Genomic DNA, 21,414 nt, shown 5'->3' on the forward strand with positions numbered 1-21,414 from the left:
GGTAAGCACTGAAGGTTCTCAAATAGCATTTTCTTCCTGAACAATTCATTCCTGTCCAAGCTTGGCACATGGTATACAGTGTCCAGAGGAGCCTGGTTTTGATGACTGGCTGTTACTGAGCCGTGCTGTTTCATTGCTTGCTTTGCTTTGAAGCTGCAGTCTCACTTGAGGACATAACATGGATGTCTCTGAGGTGATCTCTCTTGCTTCTGTTTCAAGACTAAACTTTGGGATAACTGTTGCCTGAAAACACAGGTACATGTATTTCAGGTGTTGAGTAGGATAGGAAAGGAAGAATCATGCTTTTATGTGTTTCAGATTTTTGGATGATGCTTTGTGATCAGATAGTGTAATTTAAAAGGTACTGTAAAATGTTGGTCAGGAAAGCTCATTGTTTAGTGACAGCAGGCAGTTCTTCCTCCCTTTCAAGTAGTTTTATGTACTTCTACTTTCATGACTAGTTTTACATAGTACATGTAATTGGAGGGACAAGAAGCTAGATTTTATTGCTTCGCAAACATAATTAATTAAACAGTTATCTGATTCTCAGCTGTAGATCCAAATAATATTAGCTAATACGGCATAGGTATTTAATCTGCCACTAATTCCTGTGACTTCTAAATCAATTGATCCTAGCAGAGCCTCATTCACGCTTTTTCCTCAGCTGTACACTTTATTGTTGGGTTCAGGTGATCTAAGTCTAGGCTAAGATAATGCCATTTACTGATGCTTAAGTAAAATGTCAGTCTTTTGGTGGCTATCTCATTCTGGATAAGGCTTTCTTTTTTTTTTTTTTTTTTTTTTTTTTTTGTAGAGATAAGTAACTTTGGAAATATTTAGCACTGAAAATTCAGAGTTCTTTGTACCTGTTCTAACTGTCCTCACAACACAGTTGATAAGCAAAGGAATGCACTTTTAGCTGTTGGAATTTATTCACTTTTAACTAGCAGGTTTTTTACTCTTGATAAGAAAAAGATTTTCCTAGTAGTGTTTCTACATTGCACTGTTGCATAGATAATTCACTAGTCACTATAGGTCGTGTTCTGAGAACTGGACTCTGAATAGTAGGTGAAGTAGCTCCAAACTTGGCTGTTTACACAAATCTGTATATCTTCATATAGTACTTGATTAAGAGTCCTCAATACTCGTGTTCTGGGATCCTTGCTACTTAAATGGGTTTGCTTGGGTTTTTTAATGAGCCATTTTCTTGGCCATACTTTCACTTTTCCACGTATTTACAAACACAGAAGAAATTGCTAGTCAAGCAAAGTTTGCAATCAAATTCTTCTAAAATTATCAAAATAAGCCTTTCTATTTCTTATGCTTGTAAAATAATACTGTAATCTTTTAGGCAGCCTGCTAACTCCTTTAATTTTCTTGCTTTTTCTACTTCAAAAACCACAACAAAAGCGACAACAAGAACAAAAAAACCCCCACAAAATAACAGAAAACACACAAAACCCCCCTGACATTTTATCCAGATTTTAACCTCACAGTTTTTTGTGAGTAGAAATAAATTTTTGGGCTTGTTGAGGAGAGGGCAATGTGGAAATTTTGTTTTGGGTTTGTTTGTTCGAGTTTTGGGGGACTTCAGGGTTTTTTAAAGTTTATTTTAACTGAAAAGGGTGTGGAAAGTTCTCATCCTCTGTAGATGCTGCTGTAAAATTGATAAGCTTAACAGGCAATTTAAATAGACTGTGAATCATTAGGTACAGTGAAGGTAGTGCTTTCTATTAGAAAATTAAGTTTAGCCCTGCTTTTTGAGAGAAGATGGAACGTACCATGAAGTGGAACTAGTTTTCAAGTTCAGTTCTAGATTAGTAAAAATTCCTTTTCACATTTAATCTGTGAATGCAGCGCTGCTCTTGAATGTTCATCAGGTTCTGAAGAACTTTTGGGGAATTGAAGGTAGCTCAAGAACTTTCCTGTTGGGTGCAAAACAATGTGGTAGATGAATTTCAGCTGCTCCTGTTGGTTGTAGTAATTTGAATGACTGTGGCTCTGGGTTCTGGGTCAGCAGTTTGCACATGAAAAGACAGTTACTTCCAAATTCTTAAAAATCTTGATGAGAAGGGAGTGAAACTGCATAGTTCTAGACTTTTACATGACAAATTTTCCCCTGGAAGATCCTTTTTGTTTATTTGGACTTAACTGTCCTGGAGTAATTTTAGAACTGAAAGTCAATTAAGCAAGATGCTTGAAAACACCCCAGTTGGTTTTCTTCTGTGTGAAGAAAAAACTGATGTCCCATTAAAGTTTTGCACAAGAAAATTTGATTGTCTTGCCTTTGAACCTGCTTTTATAGAGGAAAAACATTGAGATCAGTCCTGCTTGGACAGAAGGCCCCCACTGCACATGAGGACTGACAAGGGTTGCACTCATCTGACAGTCCCCAGTGCAATTTTTGAATTTCTGGCACTACTGTTTATGCTGTCTAGGCATCCCTTTTCCATGTCTGAGTGAACTTGAGCTTACTCTTAAATATCTTAGCCTTATACACTAGAAGCTGTTGAGAGCTCCACACACGTTTCCCTTGGCATTGTCCATTGGGGAGAACAGCTTGGTATAGCTGTTTATGTTGTGGTTTGAGTAAGTACTGATCACTGTGAGCCAGGTGTTATGTTAAAAAAAACCAACAAAACAACCAATAACCACAAAAAAAAAAATCAGACTTCATTTATGTGTGCCAGAGCCTGCTTCCATTGCACTGACCAAGAATAAACCCCTTTTTTTGACATATCCTTCTCCAAAAAAAACAATAGAACATTCAAGGTACATATGTTAATTTTGTTAAAACAAACAAACCCCTCAAATTTAAGTAGTCAAATTAACAGTAGTTGTAGAAGATCACTTGGGTATCTGTCCTGTATCTCAGCTGTCCCCTGTATTCTGTTGGACATTACTGGACCGACCTGATGGTCTAGGCATTAAATGAAGGTTTCCGAAATCTACTGACTCTGTGTACTGTATTCTGTCCTGCATTGTCCTGTCTTCCCACCCTCCCTCCCCAACCCTTTTTCTTTGTGGCCAATTTTAAGTTAGTGAAATAATTTTACGTTTCTTTTAAATAGTCTATAGCATATGATAAAATACATAATTAGTTTGATGCTATAGGTCGTCTTTGTAAAATCTTTAAAAAAGAGAGAAAATTTTAAACTTGTAAAATCCAGTGTTTAGGTCTTTGGATGGTCTCTAAGGTCCCTTCAAACACAAGCTATTCACTGTGTGATTTCATTTAAAATACGTTAGGAAATGCTGATGTTATCTTTTTCTAAAAAAGACAATTTGTAATCTTTTCCTGGTATAGTATGTAATAATTTTTTTCTTTGCTGAAAGGGTCAAGACAGTATGCTTACGTGTACGAGGCAAAAAAGATCATCAATACTGGAAGTTGAGTGAGAGCTTAAGTTCAGATGTAGGATAATTCATCTTGCCACATGTAAAGAGTGTAAGGGAGAGCTCCCATTTTGTTCCTCAATCCTGAAGTGTGTTCACTTTAGCCATGTGAAAACTGGCTTTTCACTTTGGGTGCTTAGGGTGTATTTATCTTCACAGAAATGAGTGTGGATATGTGGTTCCCGTACGAGCACGCACTCCGATCTACCAGTATTTATGAAGAACACATGTACAGGAAAATGACTCTTAAGTACAAGTCATAAATTGAAATGATTATAGAATATATGTGGACAAATATACCATGTGTGGTATCGGTAGACTGTAATTTCATCAAGTGGTTTTTCAGACTTCATAAACTATGAATGAAACATGATTGCATTGGCCTTGTAACAGGTAAAGTAAAATATAGGGTCTGGCTACTTTAAAGCGCTCATAATTCTGTAGCTGGAAATAGCCTTTTGGGATACGATTAAGTCTTAAAACCTGCCCGTGATTTAAAAAAATGCATTTCGGTGAAAATCACATGCTCAGAAACTCTGGGAAACATTTGAGTCTCCACCTCATGAATTTTTACAGTTCCCAGCTTTTCTGGGTGTAAACACCACGAGCTGCTTTGGGCGACAGGAGCGGGGAAAGGCTCCGTGTTCCTCAGAGCTCGGTCACCGCCGCGGTTATTCCGTTGTTTACCGCGGGCTTTTCCGCCGTGTTGGTGGCTCGGGCTTTGTTTACCCGGGGGCTGTGCCCGGCCCGGCCCGGCCCGGCGCTGCCGTGCGGCGGCCATGCCGCCCTGCCCTGCCCTGCCCTGCCCTGCGCAAAGCCTCCCGCTCGCCGCGGCGACCTCTGCCCTTTTGTATCCTGTGACACTCAGCCTGTCTTTGTGCTCAAGTTTATCCATGATGGATACGTTTCCCTCCCAATCGCATATGCCGGGAGCCCGGCGGAGCGAGCAGATAAATTATTTTCAGCTGCAGGCCCGGGCTGGGGGAGGAGGGCAGGAGGGTGGCGGGGCCCCTCCGCGCCCTGGCCCAGCAGGACGGGGCGCAGCCTCCCACTCCCCCGGGAATATGCAAGGGGATGACTCTCGGGCCTCTCAGATCCTTTTTAAATGCAAAAGAATGTAGGAAATTGCCAGATCACTTGGTTAATCAGTGACAACTGCAGTAGGTGCACAAAAAGCCTGGAGCCATCGGTTGCACGGGGTGTTTTTTCAGCGCCCCAGCGGGGTCGCCGCTGGCCCCACCTCTTGAACACCCGGGCCGGTTTAGTGTCAGCTTGAGAAGGGAATGTAATTGCGGGGAGATTTCTGGGTGACTGATGGCGACAATGTGACTCTTCTCCCTGACACCACCGCCCCGCTGGCCCTGGCAGGGCTTTGTGCTCGCCTGGCCATAGCACAGCCGTGGAGCGGCTCAGCTCAATGTCCCCAGCGCACCAAAGCAAGGCAGCCATGGAGCCCAGACAATTTTCCGTGTTTTTTGTTTTTTTGGGTTTTTTTTGTATGGGCTATACTGCTGCCTTGTCGTGGTCAAACCTCATTAAGGGGTCACGTTAAGCATGTTACTGCTCCCCTTTATGGAGTTATTTGCAAGGTTAACACTTCTGTCAAATGATTTGAAGAGTATTCCTGACATATTTTTGTGACTGCAATTGTTCCTCTTACTTATCTGGGACTATTTTTAGATGAACCACCTCACATTTGTGGTTCAAACTCATGTTGGAAGAGAAGGTGGTCATGCAATGAAAAAGGCCTCTTAAAATTCCAGGTTACGTAACACTAAAACTGAAGTGTTTCTAGATTAGGCTTGTTCCCTCTTCTCTCACCCCATGTTTGTAATGTACTTAAATGTAAAAAATGCTTCTTGGTTTTTTTTGTGTGTGTGTTTATTCCTTTGGTTACCTCATTAAAGGCCTCCAAGTACGTGCTCTAATAAATGGCTTTAAACTTCCCTCTTTTCCTTCTGATCAGGAAAGATCAGATGCTGAGGCTTCTTCTGTAATGTTGTAGGTGCCGAATTAAAACTGGCAGTGCTCTCATGTTAGAGCAGAGTTTGCAGCCCAACTGGTATGGCAAATGCCTTCGTGTGATGTAACAGCAAGGCTCAGTGGGTTTGCATCAGAGTCCTCCTAAGTGACGCTGTTGTGGTCTCGTATCAGAGCTCCTGTGAACTTCAATGACGTAGGATATTGTTTCCAAATGTGTGGCACAGGCTGAACTCTGGGCTGGTCATTCCTGCATCAGCTGCTTGACAGCAGCAAGCTGCCAAATATTCCAAGGCTGTAGAGCCCTCAGTTGCCTCGGTGAAAGCCTGTTTTTGCCAATGTGCATCATACATTAAGGAAATAAAATCCGATCTGGCTTTTGCGGAACGATTTTATGATAAATGTAGGATTTCATGGATTTCTTGGCAAAAAAATGTTACTGGATATCATTAATGGTGTTTTAGATGATTGCACATTGGCAAAACCTGTGACCTTTGAGGAAAGGCACCTAAGATTTTCACCCCCCCCCTTTCTTAATTTAACAAGAGACATTGACTGCCTTTAAGTCACTGCTGCAAATTCTTGTAAGGATATTTCTCTGTGTAGAACTAACTGAATTTTACTAAGATAAAGGTGAAATCAAACTTTTCAGAAATGCTTAAGTCATATTGCTGATGCTTCCCACTAAGTCAGAATATTCCTGAAGTGCATCAGGTCATTCTTTTCATCTTTGCAAGTCTTGTCTTCCTTTCCTGGGACGAGGGGGAACAAGATTCCTGCCATCCTTTGATGTCTGAGCTATACGGACTTAATTTTTAACACAGCTGTGCTGTGTGAAGTGTATAGTAGGGAAGCATTCTAAGTGAATTAAAAAAAAAAAAAGGTCTTCAGGCACTCAGGAAACCAAATTTCTTTGGAAGCTGCAGTCAGAAATGATGTTGCAATCACTTTACAGGTCTGGTCTTATATTTTGGCTAATCTATATGCAGGAGGAATGTACCACGCATGGCATCTGTGACAGCAATGAAAAGTAAGCATTAAGCACGTAGGAGATGAGGCATGCTTCCCACGGACACACACTTGCATAACTGTCCTGGCATCAGCAGTGCTGTGTGCTCAGTAGGTGAATGAGGTGAAATGTAGAAGCCTCACCAGCCATCTTTGCCCAATTTGAATGTCATGTCATGACTTTTTCTATGTTTTCATGGTGTTACATGTGTTTATGAAGTTTTTGGTGAATGTTTTCCTTCAACTTTGTGAGTAAAATAAGAATGTGACTTACATTGCTGTCATTTATGTCATGTCCTTCCATGCAGCAAATGCTTAAATTACTACCCCTAACAGCCAGCAGGAGCTTAGCAGTTTTGAAAAGCAGTTTAAATGTGCAATGTTTAAATGCAGATTTAGTAGCCTAATGTTTAATCCTACATTTTGAGGCTCTGGTCTCAAAATGACCTTTGGCATGGTGTTGTTTTTTAGCACGAAAGGTCTTTTTAGCCTAGTTCTTTAAAATAGCATGGTATTTGTGGTGTTTATTGCATTGTATGTAATGGCATACTTCCATTATGTGAGTGGCTGGTTTGTTTGTGTCTGTCAAGTACTTCAGAGTTTTGTCAGAGGTATCAGCTAATAGCTGTAAAAATATAACTCTGCATGACACTTGTCATCTTGAGCAGTCAGCATTTGGAGCAGTCAGTATTAGTTGCCTTCTCACCTTCTGTTTATTCATTTTATTTGCTGCACGGCCAAATGCTGCTGAATTTCTTCTATAGGAGGGTTGATAGCTGAATCAAGGAACCTGTTGATTTACAAAATGTTATTTTGAATGGCAGAATGTGAGGAGGGTATGGGCATCTGTGTGCTGCCCTTGCTGCTTCCTGGTCTTGACTGCCTGGATCTACTGTTTTGGGAGCAAAACTAATGAAGTTCAGGTTTTTAGTGTCTGCAGCCCGAGATAAGTTATGTGTATGCAGCAGCCAGTTTAGTTCAACTTATAAAAGTGGGAAGCTGCTGAAGACAACTGAGTGCATGCAGCTTTGGAATATTAGGCTGGACAATGGTTAACTACTACTTAAATTTGAGATCTAGCTGCTTAAGACTGGAATGTTGCAAACTGGAGTAAATGTAAGCTTTGTCTGTTGAGACAACAGGGTTGTTAAGCAATTGACTGTGTCCTGGTGGTTGGGCTCACACCACTGCTTTGAATAGAAACAGTCTGTCTAGGCAGCCTTAACGAAATATATTCATTGACTCTTTAGGTCAATCTTCTTGGAGCCATCTTTCATGTTCAGGAACAGAAAAGTGATAGAATTTTATAGCAGAATCTGTATAGTTTAAGATGGCAATAAAAAAAATTCACTGTCTTTTCATACATTCGTACTTTGTTTCAGCTATCTACCTTTCTGAGGGTTCAGATACTCTTCTCTTTTTACCCAAGAAAGAGTCACTGCTTCTGTGTGTGTTGGTTTTAAGTTGTAGGAATGTAGAGAAGAAGATGTACCATCCCTTATTTTAAACTATTTAATTTAAGAAAATGACTGTAAGCTGAGTTTATCACGATTAGTCTTACTGTTAGTATGTCTGCATTTATGGGGAAGTGAACAGAGGTGCTGAATGGGTATTTTAATTATTGCTTGATGCAGGTTCTACTATTGTGTGTTGGCTTTCTTTGTTTTGAAAGAAGCATACATAGCTGAAACTTAAAATAAGGCTGTGATTCTTGTGACTTGCTTAACTACCTAGATGGCTACCCTGTTAGAATAGAAGGTTGAGAGGTTAGTAGGTAATTCCAATATTGACTGTTTCCTTATCAAAACATTGGTTAATTTATTTTGATCAGGCTGTAGCTGCTACTGTCTTTCATGCTTCAACAGCTGCTGTTAGCCATATATCACATCAGAGATGTGACTTTTATTGGAGAAAGTAGAATAAGGTTTGGCAAGAGCACAACTGACTGTTAAGGGCTGTAGTCATTAAATTTGGGGCTGGACTTAAATCTGAAGAAATACTCCTAAAATTTGAGACATCTTCTTTACTGTGGCCTCATGTTGTGTTTCAGACATAGTAACTTTAGCATCCAGAGCTCAAACATGTTGATTTCATGCCTCAGATAAAAATGCAGATCCAAAATCACATAATGGCAAACAGCATTTTTGCTCTTAATTTTGATGATGGATTTGTTTGTTTACAAACTGATTCATAAACTTAAAGGTTACTTTTCTTTTGAAAGAGTGCGTGCCTAGGAAGCCAGGTGAGTGCTAGGCTCCCTAGCACATCTCCTGCATTGTAAGGGACAGTACTTAGACCTAACCTGCAAATTGAGATGGTCTGAGCTGAACAGAAACAATGTGTGTTCAGTAAAACAAAACCCTTACCCTATTTTAATTTGGTTCTCTGGGTATAGTAGCAGATCCAAGCTACTGTGAGCTGATGTTGACTGTTATCAGTGGCTGACTGGCCTGAATTTTATTGGACGCTTGTCAGCTGAAAAACAGTAAACAAAGCTGATTCAAATGCAAGCTTGATGCTTGTAACCTTGTTTCTGGAGATGCTCTGTTAGCTTGTTATAAAGTTTCATTAGTGCTTAAGGAGAGTAGAGTCTGCTTGTCTTAAAAAATGGTTCTTTTAGCAGGCATGATTTATATAATAAAATGTGTGGAAATTCTTACATGTTTGTAACTGTGTGGCTGTTTCTAGTAGATGGGCAGGATCTACTCGGCTCCAGTTTGATATTGCCCAGATTACATCAGTAGTTGGGAGGTAACAGTATCTGTGTGCTCTGCTTTTTGGCATTTCCCAGCAAAGAGACTGTTCTGTTAGATGCACGCTGACGTCCAGCTTTAACAGCCCCCGATGGCAGTGAGCATCCGTAGTTGCAGTGCCAGAAGTCCTTGAGCAATCAGGGATCTTCACCATGACTGCGGTCTGCTCCAGAGCAGTCTAATAGCAAAAGCTTCTTTTGGTGAAGGAAGTTCCTTCTCACCTTGTTGAAACTTCCTTATAGTGTGCTCTAATAAACTGAATGAGGTGGCAAATATTACAGATGGCTTCTGCCTAATAATGGAAATGAAATAAAACTAAATAGATATTAGAGCTATGAAGATGGCTCATAGGAGTTTACCTCCAAGTGATTTAGGAAGTGTTAATATCCCAGCCGAGCACTAAAGAGATTTAAGAGTGTGGTTTTAAAGGTGACATTCAAATGCTATTTTAAGAGGAGTGATAAATGCTTGTGCCTTTTCTCTTGCCCTCTGCTTCATGCTGTAGAAGGTCCTCTTGACAGTGGCTACAAGAAGGGTAATAAATGTGCTGATATTTTCTCCCTAAAACTTGTCTGGGACAAATCACCTTCAGTCAAACAGTCTGGCCTGGCATTTTATGTCCAAAGTGACTGAAAGCATCTCTCCTCCATGACAGAATGCAAGATGTGAAAGCATAAACTTGTAAATCTTCTTTGCTTTGGTTGCTGGTTAAGGGCAATTGGTATCTGCAAGTAGAGTTACCACTGAATTACAGCCAAGATACAAAAATAGTTTTATTTGCTGAGTATATGGGCTCCCTTGACTATTGTCTTAAAGTTTATTTTGCATGTAAGACACAGTGTTTAAATTCTGACTTTAAGAAGAAAAGACAGTGTTAGACTACCTTTGTTCATAAATGATAGATCTGAACACATCTTTGGAGTTCTTGTGGGAAGAGGATGGGGGACACATTTTGGAATAAACCAGTCTTCCCTGTGAAACATGTGTTTGAGAACTTTTCTGAATCTGCTGTTACTGTGTTGTTGTTTTTTGCTTTTTATTCCCCGAGTCCAAATGTGTATCTGGTTACATTAGCTTTTTGTTAAGTCCTTTTGCCATTACTAAATCTCTTGAGTGAGTATTCAAATTCTGGACATAACAAAACTTCAGCATGGGCTTCCAAAGTGCTGTAGTTGCAGTAGTAGCATGATAGCCTGGAGATGAGTGATGAACTCCAATGATATTATTCTGTGTTACCATCATAAAGGAAATTAGGATAAGGACTGAGAAATCCACCCTATGATATGATGAAGCTTTTAAATTTGTTTTTCTTACACAAACTGAGCACATAGTTTTGCCGAAATGGGAAGAAACGTTGTCTTTCAGTTTACAAATTCATTTAATTAGGATAAACTGTGTTTAAAAAAAAAAATTCCCTGCCTAAAGGCTGAGTCTTGGAGTTCAGACTGTATTTAGTGAGTCATCTCTGTACTCATTTGAAAAATCTGTTGTGCGTATAACTAACTTTAGTTCATCGTAGGACCGGGTGCTTCTGCTTGCTCATCTGATTACGCAGCTCAAGGGAATAAGGTTAAGGACATGCTGTTGGTAACTAGAGCGTTTTCAGGGCTTTAGTTCAGCAGATGGGCTGCTCGGCTATATTCATACATCTGCCTACCTGCTGTGGCAGCTGCTGCTGCTGCATGTTGTGTTCTTTTGTTCTGTTCCACCCAAGAAAGGAGCACTAGGAAGTGTAGTGAATGGATTAATTTAAGGTTAAGGCTAGTGTTTTGCTTGCTTCCTAACTCTCTATCATAATAAAGCTTTGGATAAAGCTAATGAATCCTTCGTAATGTGAAATAGATTTTTAAGATGTATTTCAGGGGGCTGAAAGTAGCTAGCATTTAAAAAACAGTCAAGTATGTTTCCTTTATGTTATTTATTTCAATATCTTCTCTTTCTCCCCCTTCCTCTGCTTTTTCTAGGAGCAGTAACCAGACTTTGCCTGACACTGCGTGGTCCAAAAGAATTAAGGAAATATGGAATGACATGAAGGAGATTAGTTGAGGATTAAAGGCTTTGAGGACAAAACACCTCACCGAGGTGAAGCACAGACTAACATTCTGGTTGTAGCTCCAAGGAGCTGTGTGCTGAGAAAAGATGGCAGATCCAGGAATGATGAGTCTGTTTGGAGAAGATGGGAATATTTTCAGTGAAGGGTTGGAAGGTCTTGGAGAATGTGGATATCCTGAAAATACAGTGAATCCTATGGGTCAGCAAATGCCCATGGATCAAGGATTTCCCGCTTTACAGTCATCTCTTCATCATCCTCCTGCAAATCAAAACCAAGCCAAGTTGACCCATTTTGATCACTATAATCAATACGAACAGCAGAAAATGCACCTGATGGATCAGCCGAACAGGATGATAAGCACTGCCCCTGGGAATGGTATAGCGTCTCCTCATTCTCAGTATCACAACCCTCCAGTTCCTCAGGTTCCTCACAGCAGTGGTGCTGGTGGTCAGATGGGAGTCTATCCCGGCATGCAGAACGAAAGACACGGGCAACCCTTTGTAGACAGTGGCTCCATGTGGGGACCACGGGCAGTTCAAGTGCCAGACCAGATAAGAGCACCATACCAGCAGCAACAGCAGCAGCAGCAGCCACAACCGACACAGCCACCACAGGCACCCTCCGGACCCCCTGGGCAGGGCCATCCTCAGCACATGCAGCAGATGGGAAACTACATGGCTCGTGGTGATTTTTCAATGCAGCAGCACGGCCAGCCGCAGCAGCAGAGGATGAATCAGTTTTCTCAAGGCCAAGAAGGCCTCAATCAGGGAAACCCTTTCATTGCCACCTCAGGACCTGGCCACTTGTCTCATGTGCCCCAGCAGAATCCCAGTATGGCACCTTCTTTACGACACTCAGTCCAGCAATTTCACCACCATCCCCCTACTGCTCTCCATGGGGAATCAGTAGCCCACAGTCCCAGATTCTCCCCTAATCCTCCCCAGCAGGGTGCTGTTAGGCCGCAAACACTTAATTTTAGTTCTCGGAGCCAGACGGTACCCTCACCTACTATAAACAACTCAGGGCAGTATTCTCGATATCCTTACAGTAACCTTAATCAGGGATTAGTTAATAATACAGGGATGAATCAGAATTTAGGCCTTACAAATAACACTCCAATGAATCAATCTGTACCAAGATACCCAAATGCTGTCGGATTTCCATCAAACAGTGGTCAAGGACTAATGCACCAGCAGCCCATACACCCTAGTGGCTCACTTAACCAAATGAACACGCAAACTATGCACCCTTCACAGCCTCAGGGAACTTATGCCTCTCCACCTCCCATGTCACCTATGAAAGCAATGAGTAATCCAGCAGGTACACCTCCTCCACAGGTTAGACCTGGTAGTGCTGGAATACCAATGGAAGTTGGCAGTTACCCAAATATACCCCATCCTCAGCCGTCACACCAGCCCCCTGGTGCCATGGGAATTGGACAAAGGAATATGGGCCCCAGAAACATGCAGCAGAATCGTCCATTTATGGGTATGTCTTCAACACCACGGGAGATGGGTGGGCACATGAGACCAAATGGTTGTCCAGGTGTTGGCCTTGCAGATCCACAAGCAATACAAGAGCGACTAATATCTGGCCAGCAGCTTCCTAGTCAACAGCAGTCTTTTCAACAGCAAATGCCAACCTGTCCTCCCATGCAGCCTCATCCAGGGATACATCATCAGTCTTCACCACCCCCACATCCTCATCATCAGCCTTGGGCACAGCTTCACCAGTCACCACAAAACACACCACAAAAAGTGCCTGTCCTTCAGGTAAGCTACTTCCAGTTAGTAGAAAATGTTTTAAATGACTGTAAATGCCTTTGAGGATGCACAAGAGCTATGGTTTCAAAAGAGTTGCCTCTGTTCAACTCCCTTGTTTGTTATTGGTTGTGTGGCTTTTTTGGTGTACAGAGGCTGAAGGTAAAATGAGGTTCAGCTATCCTTCTAATGTCCTTACGGTAATTTTTATAGGAAAACATAGATGGACATATTCAGCCTGTCCTGTTGTTATATCACATTTTGGTCTATTTTTACTATTTTTTTTTAAATACTATTTTTTTCATGTTGGTTCCTTTGGGGAGAAGATGGAAAGCACATGTGAGAATTGTCATTTAAACTATGAAATTTTTGTATTTGCAACTTGGAGAAAGAAGTGTGTGTTATAATGTGTTTGTTTTGGCCAAACCAAGGTATTCTTTTTAAATCCTAAGGGAATGTTCTGTGGTTTTAAATTAAAGCTGAAATTGTTACACATGAAAAAAATTTCTGGCGTGAACGTCTTTAACGCTAAGTAATGAAACTGAGAAGTGATGGGGAAACAGTTTTTGCAAGGAGAGGACAACAATGTGAATTAGTCTGAAATGAAATCTTCCGAGGCTCAAATGAAATGTTAAAGAGAATACAGGTTTTATTTTACTGAGGCTCCGATCTGCCAGGTTTTGATGACCATGTATTGCTTCCATGTCATTTTTCAGTTAAAAACTAAAAATGGTAAAACCTCTTGATCCTCTGTAACTTAATAGTTTTGGCTACTTGCTAGTATGTTAAGCTTCAGCTGAAAAGTGCTTTTTGGAATCTTCACATTTGCCATTGTTTGCCTCTGACTTGGTCAGTCAAAATTCAGGAGGTTTGATACCAGATGATTCATCTGTGGTCAAGTGGTGCAGATATCAAAGGTTTGCTAATTTTGTATTTTTTCTGGTCAGTCAGTAATTAATGCCAAGTAGCTCTGCCCATAAATATTTGGAGACAATTGTTGGAATGCAGTGGTAATGACACGATGCTACAATGCGCTTAATAAATCATAAAAACAGCTGTCCTAGGCAGTGTCCCGGGCCTGTGCGCACTGCAGCTGCTCAGCCGTCCCCTCCACTGCTGCCTGCCGGCTGCTCCCGTTCGCTGCTCCGCACAGCGTGAGCCGGCGCTGGGAATCAGATGTATGCGCTGCGGAGAGGCAGCTGACAAGGAGTGGTAGATGGAGCAGCTCAGCAGCTGGGACGGGCTTCCACATTCCCCATGGAAGAGAGGAGGAGGGGGGGAACCCTACGAGGGAGATTAGGGACTAAGCTGCGCAAGGGGAAAAGTGCACTGTCCTTCTCTGAGGGAGGAGGAAGCTCTCTGGAATAGGCAAAGTATATCTTCAAGACCACCTTTCTCTTCCCTGCCTACCTCAAAGCTGGTTTGAAATTTTAGCTGCCTATGTCGACCCCTTCCTCTCTCTGCATCTCCACACACAGGCTTTGTTTGGAGAACTTAAATTACAGTTTTTGCATGCACGTGAAGTTGTGTGTTCCTATCTGAGAGAGCAGCTCTTGCCAATGTCTCCTGTTACCAACTATGTGGGTAAGCAGGATGAAAAGGAGAGAACTCAAGGCTATAGGAAAAAATGAAGAGAATGAGCGGGTATTTGGGGAGGGGGTAATGACAGCACAGGGAAATCAGTACAGAAAAGGTAGGAATGAGAAAAAGAAGTACAAGACATGTTTTTTACTCTGAAGAGGAGAGCTGAAACACCTAGCAGAAAAAACTTGAAAGAAAATTGTAGAAATGGTAACATAAGACTTTTAAGACAGTAAAAAACCGAAAAACAGTGTCACTAGAATCTTTCATAACTGGTGATGGTGGGGATGTGGGAGGAAATACTTGAGGTGGACTGTACCCTAAAGCAGTCATGTTCTCCACCAGCATTAATTCCTTGTTTTCATCTGACCATCCAGTAAGCCTATTTTTGGCATTAAGAGGTGGTTTGGGAGAAGAAAGTTTACTTGTAAAATGTACAAGCTTGTTAAATGTTCTTGGGACATTTGTTTCCCTTTAATCAGTGAAGAGGTTAAACACAGGCAGCTCAACCTTAAATAAGCTATGCAACCTATTACAGCGCTGAACTGCAAATGAATAGCTTCAAGAAAGGTAGGTGCTGAAACGAAATAATTAGAGGAAAACCACAAAACTCCAGTTATTTGATTAAAATCAGTAATTCAGACAGTTGTAGCAAGCCAAGTAACTTCTGTTAGCTTATTTCTGTTAAGTTTTTATCTGGTAAAAGTTACTGTTCATGTACCTTCCCATTAAGTAATTAGTTTGAGCCCTGACTGTAGTAATGAAACTCTTAACAGGCAGGCATTTCCCCCTTGAAAACTGTTTGGATGAAATGAGTATTGTTCAAATCAACGAAAACTTAACCCCTCCCCACCCCCTGGGGAAAAAAATGCAGATGTGCAAAACCCCTGCTCTTAAGCCTGAATACAGAGTTGGTAGCTCTCCTGTGTCATGGTTTTTCTTTCATGTCAGTAGGCAGAAAACTGTTAACTGAAAAAAGCAGTTATTTAAATGACTGGTTTGTTTTTATTTGTATAAAATGAATCAACAAAATTAATATAGTCAGTGAAAATGGAAATCACTATGTACTTTAAAATCAACAGAAGTCATCTTAGTAATTATTTTTCAGTGATTTGAAGCTAGCCTTATCATGGGAAAGCTTGTAGTAGTTGTGGTTAACCAAATTACTGTTTTGTTTTTAGATATGTTGGAAGGAAAGTGAAGTTCTTTTGCTTTTAAGTTGAAAGAAATTGCTGTGTTGATTCCAAGGCTTGTTATTTCTTTTTTTGTGTGGAAAACTGCAAATTATTTTGGCTGTGAGATGAAGCTGGTGATTGACAATTCATCTGGTTTTGATTAATAGCTGAAAACTAGACATGGTTATTAGGACCATGTTAGCAGTGAGTTGCTGGCTTCAGTGGAGTTTGATAGATCCATAAGAACCACTGCAGTCTTGGGATGTTCAGTCAGTGTGCTTGGTTTGTCAGGCCCTTCTTTGAAACACTTTTCACCCAAGGTTTTTGGAAGAGCCTAGTGTGGCCATGGGGTGGGAAGGCTGTTTCTGCTGTGGCAGAGCAATCTACTAAGAGGCAAAGCAGAGAGCAGGAGTAGCTTGCCTGTTTTCACAGTGGAGGCATCTGTGTTGGGCTTGTGAGCTTGTGTTCTCCAAAATACTCATAAATGATCTGGAGAAGAATGAAAAGTCAGATGGCAAAATTTGCTGCTGCTGTTGACACATCCAAAGCAGAGTACCAAATGCAGATGTGGTGAAGAACCTAATAAGAATGAAATAAACTAATTAGAAATATAATAGGAGAGTCAGTTGTTTGGCCATTAAGTTGTGTGAGTCAAGACATGGCCAGAGGAGTTTTAGATTAGATATTAGGAAAATTTTCATCGCAGAAAGGGTTATCAAGCATTGAAACAGGCTGGCCAGGGAAGGTATAAAGTTGCTATATGTGAAGGTATTTAAAAGATGTATAGACGTGGTGCTTAGGGACCTGTGGACATGTTTAGGGACACGCTCTAGTGGTGGACATGACAGTGCTGGGTTTGCAGTTGAACTTGATGATCTTAAAGGTCATTTCCAACCTAAATGATTTTATGGTTCTGTGGTGCTTGGGCAGTGAAATGGCAGACAAAAATATCTTCTTAGGAGCAGGTCTTGGAGTTAGATGGCTGTCTGAAAATGAGCCATAACAGTTAAATAAATAAATCAGTAGTAAAGTAGTTGAGAACAAAACTAAGATTGTTACCTGTATGTATGGTATGCTGGTGAGGCAAGTGCTGTGAAGTTCTGTGTCCCTTCCTCAGGCCTCAGAAAATACAATAACACTTGAAAAAGCATGGAGCGGGGTCGGGGGGTTGTTTTAGTGGGGGAAGGAAGGAGAGAGATGGTGAAAGCTAAACTTGTGAGTCTTACAGGTGCATGAAGAGGATGAATGTCAAGTAAGGGTTGTTTATCACCTGTTTTTGTCTCCTTGAATTCTTTTTAGGTATTCAGCAAGTTGTCAAGTGGTGAGTTCAGAACTGCATATTAAGATGCTGATCTCTGAGATGTTGCACAGAAAAATGCATCATCATTCGATAAACATAAAGGCACCACATCTGGCTCAGCAGATCTGTGCCATGCATAAGTGACTGAGAATTTGTTACTGGGCTGCATCTCCTGTGTGCATGTCTGGTTCTTATCCTCTTCCACACACTTTATCAGAGGTGATACCAGGTTAGACAGGCCTTTGGAGGCCTAATGCTATGCAGTTCTTACATATCATTATTTTCAGAGCATTTTATTAGTGATAAAGGAACTGTAGAAGGTTTTTTTGCCAGGAATAGGCTGTCCTGGGTGTGTTGTTACACACAACTTATTTACCCACAGCTGCTGTGTGGGCTGAAGTTTCGAGTCGTGTTCATTAATCACGTTCCACAAATGCGACCTACATTATTTATGGTCAAACACAGGACTATTTAAATGACAAACAGGTATGGTATAGCCTCCATGCCTGGCTAAATGGGAGAGCTCAACAGTGGGCACCAACAGTGTTGAAGGATTCTGGGTTGCAGCGTCCAGGTTCTGGTGGAGAAGGAACTAATTTTGTGTGTGTTACTGGTTCACTGCCAGGTTTATTCTGCTGGCCTTATTATCTGTGGGCATGTGACTTTGCTTTAAATCATAACTCATAGCTGTGTTTGGTATGAACACATTCTTTTGAAATTTCCTGCTCTCCCTTGCAGGGGAGGAGGCAGGGAAAGTCCTGCTGAGTCACCAGCTGGGTCATCCCTTTCACAGGCCCTTCCTGCAATCTCAAGCTCTGTGTTGCTGCCTCAGTTTAATTTATACTTGGATATACCTGAATGGAAAGGGATATTAATGAAAACTATAATCAGCTGTATTGGTTTGATGCAATATTCTAACCTCGCAGAAAGTAGAGATTAAATCAGTTTCTGCTGGTACACTAAAATGGAGTTGATTTTCATCTTAGTGTTTGTTTTAATGCCTAAGAATAGTCAGAAGAGATTGACTCCTTACTGTCTTAATATGAATTATCTTCCAGTGTTTCCTGTAAGTTTACATAGTAGCAAATGATGCCACTTTGCATAGTTAGGATTATTCCCATAAATAATACTCATAAGCAATTTCCCACATCTCCATAGAGACCTGCTGGCTTTTTAATCCCTCAAGTGTTTAACTTTTTGACTATTTTCCTGTTGATAAGTAGAACAAATCCAATTTATTAAAAAAAAACCCTGGATAAACACTATTGGATACTTTTTGTTTTGATGCAGAAGCTATTTCACATGACTGCTAGCTGGTCTTTTGGGGTACTGTGTATGCTGCATGTTCAGCAGAGTCTCGTGGCTGCCTGCCCGTAGAAATTCTAGTTTCCTTTTTCAAGTATTCACAGATCTGCAAACCCGTGTATGTTGGCAAGATTTTTGAAACTGCCAGACTAAATGGAATTAAGAACCCACTTATACTGAACTTTAATTAACTACAATTGTGTATTATTTTTATGTGTAGATAACATGGGTGTGTATTTATATTATATACATGGAGAAAATGAAGGCGAAGTAAGACCTTGTGGATAGTAATGAGAGAGAAGAAGGGAAGAAAATCCACAGTATTCATATTAAAGAAAAGGTTGATAGCAGTATTTTTGTCTTAAAAGCTTACAGCCTTCTGCTGTATATCTTGTTGAGGGTCTGAAGAATTCTTGTATTTGAGCAATGTAAGCAATGTAATTATAATTTTCCAACTTAAAGAAAAACAGCCCATAAAATCTACCTTTGGTCAGAAGTGTTGAAGTTATTTCACCTCTGTGGAGTAGAATTTTCTGTTACACTTGATAACTTGATCCATCTGTGAGCGAGTTCCCATGCAAGTCTCTCAAAGGATACAGTAATATGAAATACTGTGTTCAACAAAAGTTCATATTCTAAAACTCCTCAGTTGCATTCTAGTCTAACAGTTAATATTAACAGATCCAAAGACTTATTTCTTCCTCACCCTTGAAAAGGCTATGTTGCTTTTGTAAATAAAGTGCTTGCAGTGATTTTTCAGTGAATAGGCCTTTGGGCCAAAGATTAGTAGTTTTGAGGTGGTTTTGCTATGAACTTTTTGGTCTTTTTTACTGTTGAAGAGGCACATGCTACTTCAAGAATACTTCTTCCCTCAGGTGCCATGATTTGACTGTGATGAAAATAATTTGTGCCATTAAATTATCTGCTCTGAAGTTTTGGGTAAAGCCAGTTTGTAGCATTAGCATAAAAACATGTTTCTGCATCAGCATAGTGATTTTTAGGTTTAAGAGTTACCCAACTTGTTCTTCAGCGTGGGTATTGTGAAAGTTTCTATGAGATGTTGGTGACCTGAATGTATTGTTTCCTGAGATCATTAGCATTTTCTAAGGAATCGCCCAACTAGAAAAAATTTTAAATTTATGCTGTCCGTTTAGGACTTTAGTATTGTCTTCTTATCTGCTGCTGATGGTCACTTCTAGTGGGACTTGACAGCTGTCTTACTTTCCCGTGATTGAAGATGTTGTCCTAATTTATATTTATTTGAACAAATTTAAATCTTTTGTTTCAGAGAAGCTTTTTTTTTTTTGTGATTGAAAGCTGATAGTCTAGTAAAAACTTCATGTCTGTATCATCATCAGCCTACAGACTTAAAGGATGGAAAATCAGGGCAAATGAAAGGAAAACACTTGATTTTTTTAAATTTTTTTAAAAATTTCTTTAAATTCAGTGGTAATTTTAATAAGGAAGTTGCAGGTAAAGAATTAATTTTCTACGTTTTTACAATGGATCCTTCTGGAATTCTGTCCTGCTCTTTCTCGTGGAATTTGAGGCATACATTTATTTTAAGCTATCCTGCCCTTGCTTGTATCTTGAATGCAAGTGTCACGAAATTGCATAAGTGTTCTCTCCTTTTTTTTCCTCTGTGGAGTAAATTGACACTGTGGAGTGTCAATTCCCACTATGATGGGAGACCATCACTTTGAAGTGTAATTTTTAGCTTTTGCCTGTAGAAGTTGTTTTCTCCCTCAGTTCAGTAAGCCAGTGCTTTTCCCTTTTGAATTTTCAGATTTCGCTTCTTTTAATTGTATGATGATACATGTATTTTACTGGTGATAATGTAGTCTGGATTTGGGGAAAACAAAACATTTTTTTTTTCTTTAGAGATGCTATCAGTAAATATTTATAGACTTCTCAAAAGAATTATAAAGTTTGGTAGCTAAAGAGCAAGATTTGGCACCTTGAGTGGTTAAAGCATCTATTTGTGCATCTATTCTGTTTAAATATTCTCAAGTTTTCCAGTGTGGTTTAGAGATGGTGAAGCTGCTTCTTGGGAGCTGGTAGGAGCAGAGTAGGAAGTGTGGGCAGGAAGCAGTGATTCGGGAAGGGGCAGGGAAAGGCTGAGCTGATCTGACAGAGCAGTGCTGAATAGTAGGAACAGAGAGGAAATGGCCAACGTCTGTGTTAAAATGGGGACAGAGAAGTTTAGGGAGTCACTCCACCTCTCTCTGCTTGAGTCACCTGCCTCTTGAACCCTTGCCAGAGGCAGCCATTTGGTACAGTGGTGCCTGTTACTGCTCCTCACACTGCTTCAGGGTGTACCTTTGTGCCACCCTGCTGTGGGCAAATAGTCCACTGACAGCTTTCCAGCAGAGCTTGTGAACTCTGTAACTCCCAATATCTAATCTGCTTTAAAAAAAAAAAAAAAAATCCACGCAGATGAAGGTGGCTGTGGTTTGGGATACAGAACGTTTGCTGCTTCCTTGCATCAACTTGCCTGATCACTGGTGAATGGGCTTATCTGGCCAGGTCGTGTTCCTGGCAGCTCTCCATGGTGTGACCACAAGATCACCCAAGCTGGTGATATAGGAGTGGGAATGCTTGCTGGGGCAGAATGAAGACTGCCTCTTCCTCTGGCAGTGAGCTTTCAGGCCCTTTAATCCCCTTACACAGCTTGTGTTTTTGTAGTACGTGCCCTCAGTAACCAGCACTTGAGTCCTCCCTCAAATTTTGGTAAATTAAAACTTCCATTAGAAGTCTTAGAAAGCTTTGTCCTTATTGAATTAGTGACAAACAGGCTATGTTCCAACTTCTCACAACTTCTCTCTTATTCCACACAAATATTAATGACTGATTTGATTTCAGGAGTGTTTTCTTTTTTAGAAAAGTGGTGCTGTTTTCCAACTGAAGTATTTGCTACTCTTTTGTTATTGAAGAAGTGAAAGACTATACCCTTTCTACCAAAGAGCTTGGCACAATTTGATTAGGTGAATGTCATATGAAGATGCTTCCAGTGTCAGTTAATGAATTGTCTTCTTTGAGTACTTAATGGGATTTTTTCCATTTTTTTTTTCCTTGGCATAGAGAATTGTTTAAAAGCACAGCA

General features: G+C 40.6%; 1 protein-coding gene across 5 annotated transcripts in view; it reads left to right on the forward strand.

Moving 5' to 3' along the window:
* The window catches only part of CHD7 (chromodomain helicase DNA binding protein 7), a 127,602-nt gene that overhangs the window by 27,666 nt on the left and 78,522 nt on the right, over nucleotides 1-21,414 (forward strand). For all 5 annotated transcript variants that reach the window (XM_014873067.2, XM_088175431.1, XM_014873068.2 and 2 more), the window contains exon 2: nucleotides 11,102-12,962. In XM_014873067.2, the coding sequence (XP_014728553.1) occupies nucleotides 11,277-12,962 (1,686 nt within the window). In that variant the 5' untranslated portion in view covers nucleotides 11,102-11,276. The remainder of the gene's footprint in view (nucleotides 1-11,101; nucleotides 12,963-21,414) is intronic.

The sequence above is a fragment of the Sturnus vulgaris genome, chromosome 1 (assembly GCF_052056855.1).
Source record: "Sturnus vulgaris isolate bStuVul1 chromosome 1, bStuVul1.hap1, whole genome shotgun sequence".
NCBI lineage: Eukaryota > Metazoa > Chordata > Aves > Passeriformes > Sturnidae > Sturnus > Sturnus vulgaris.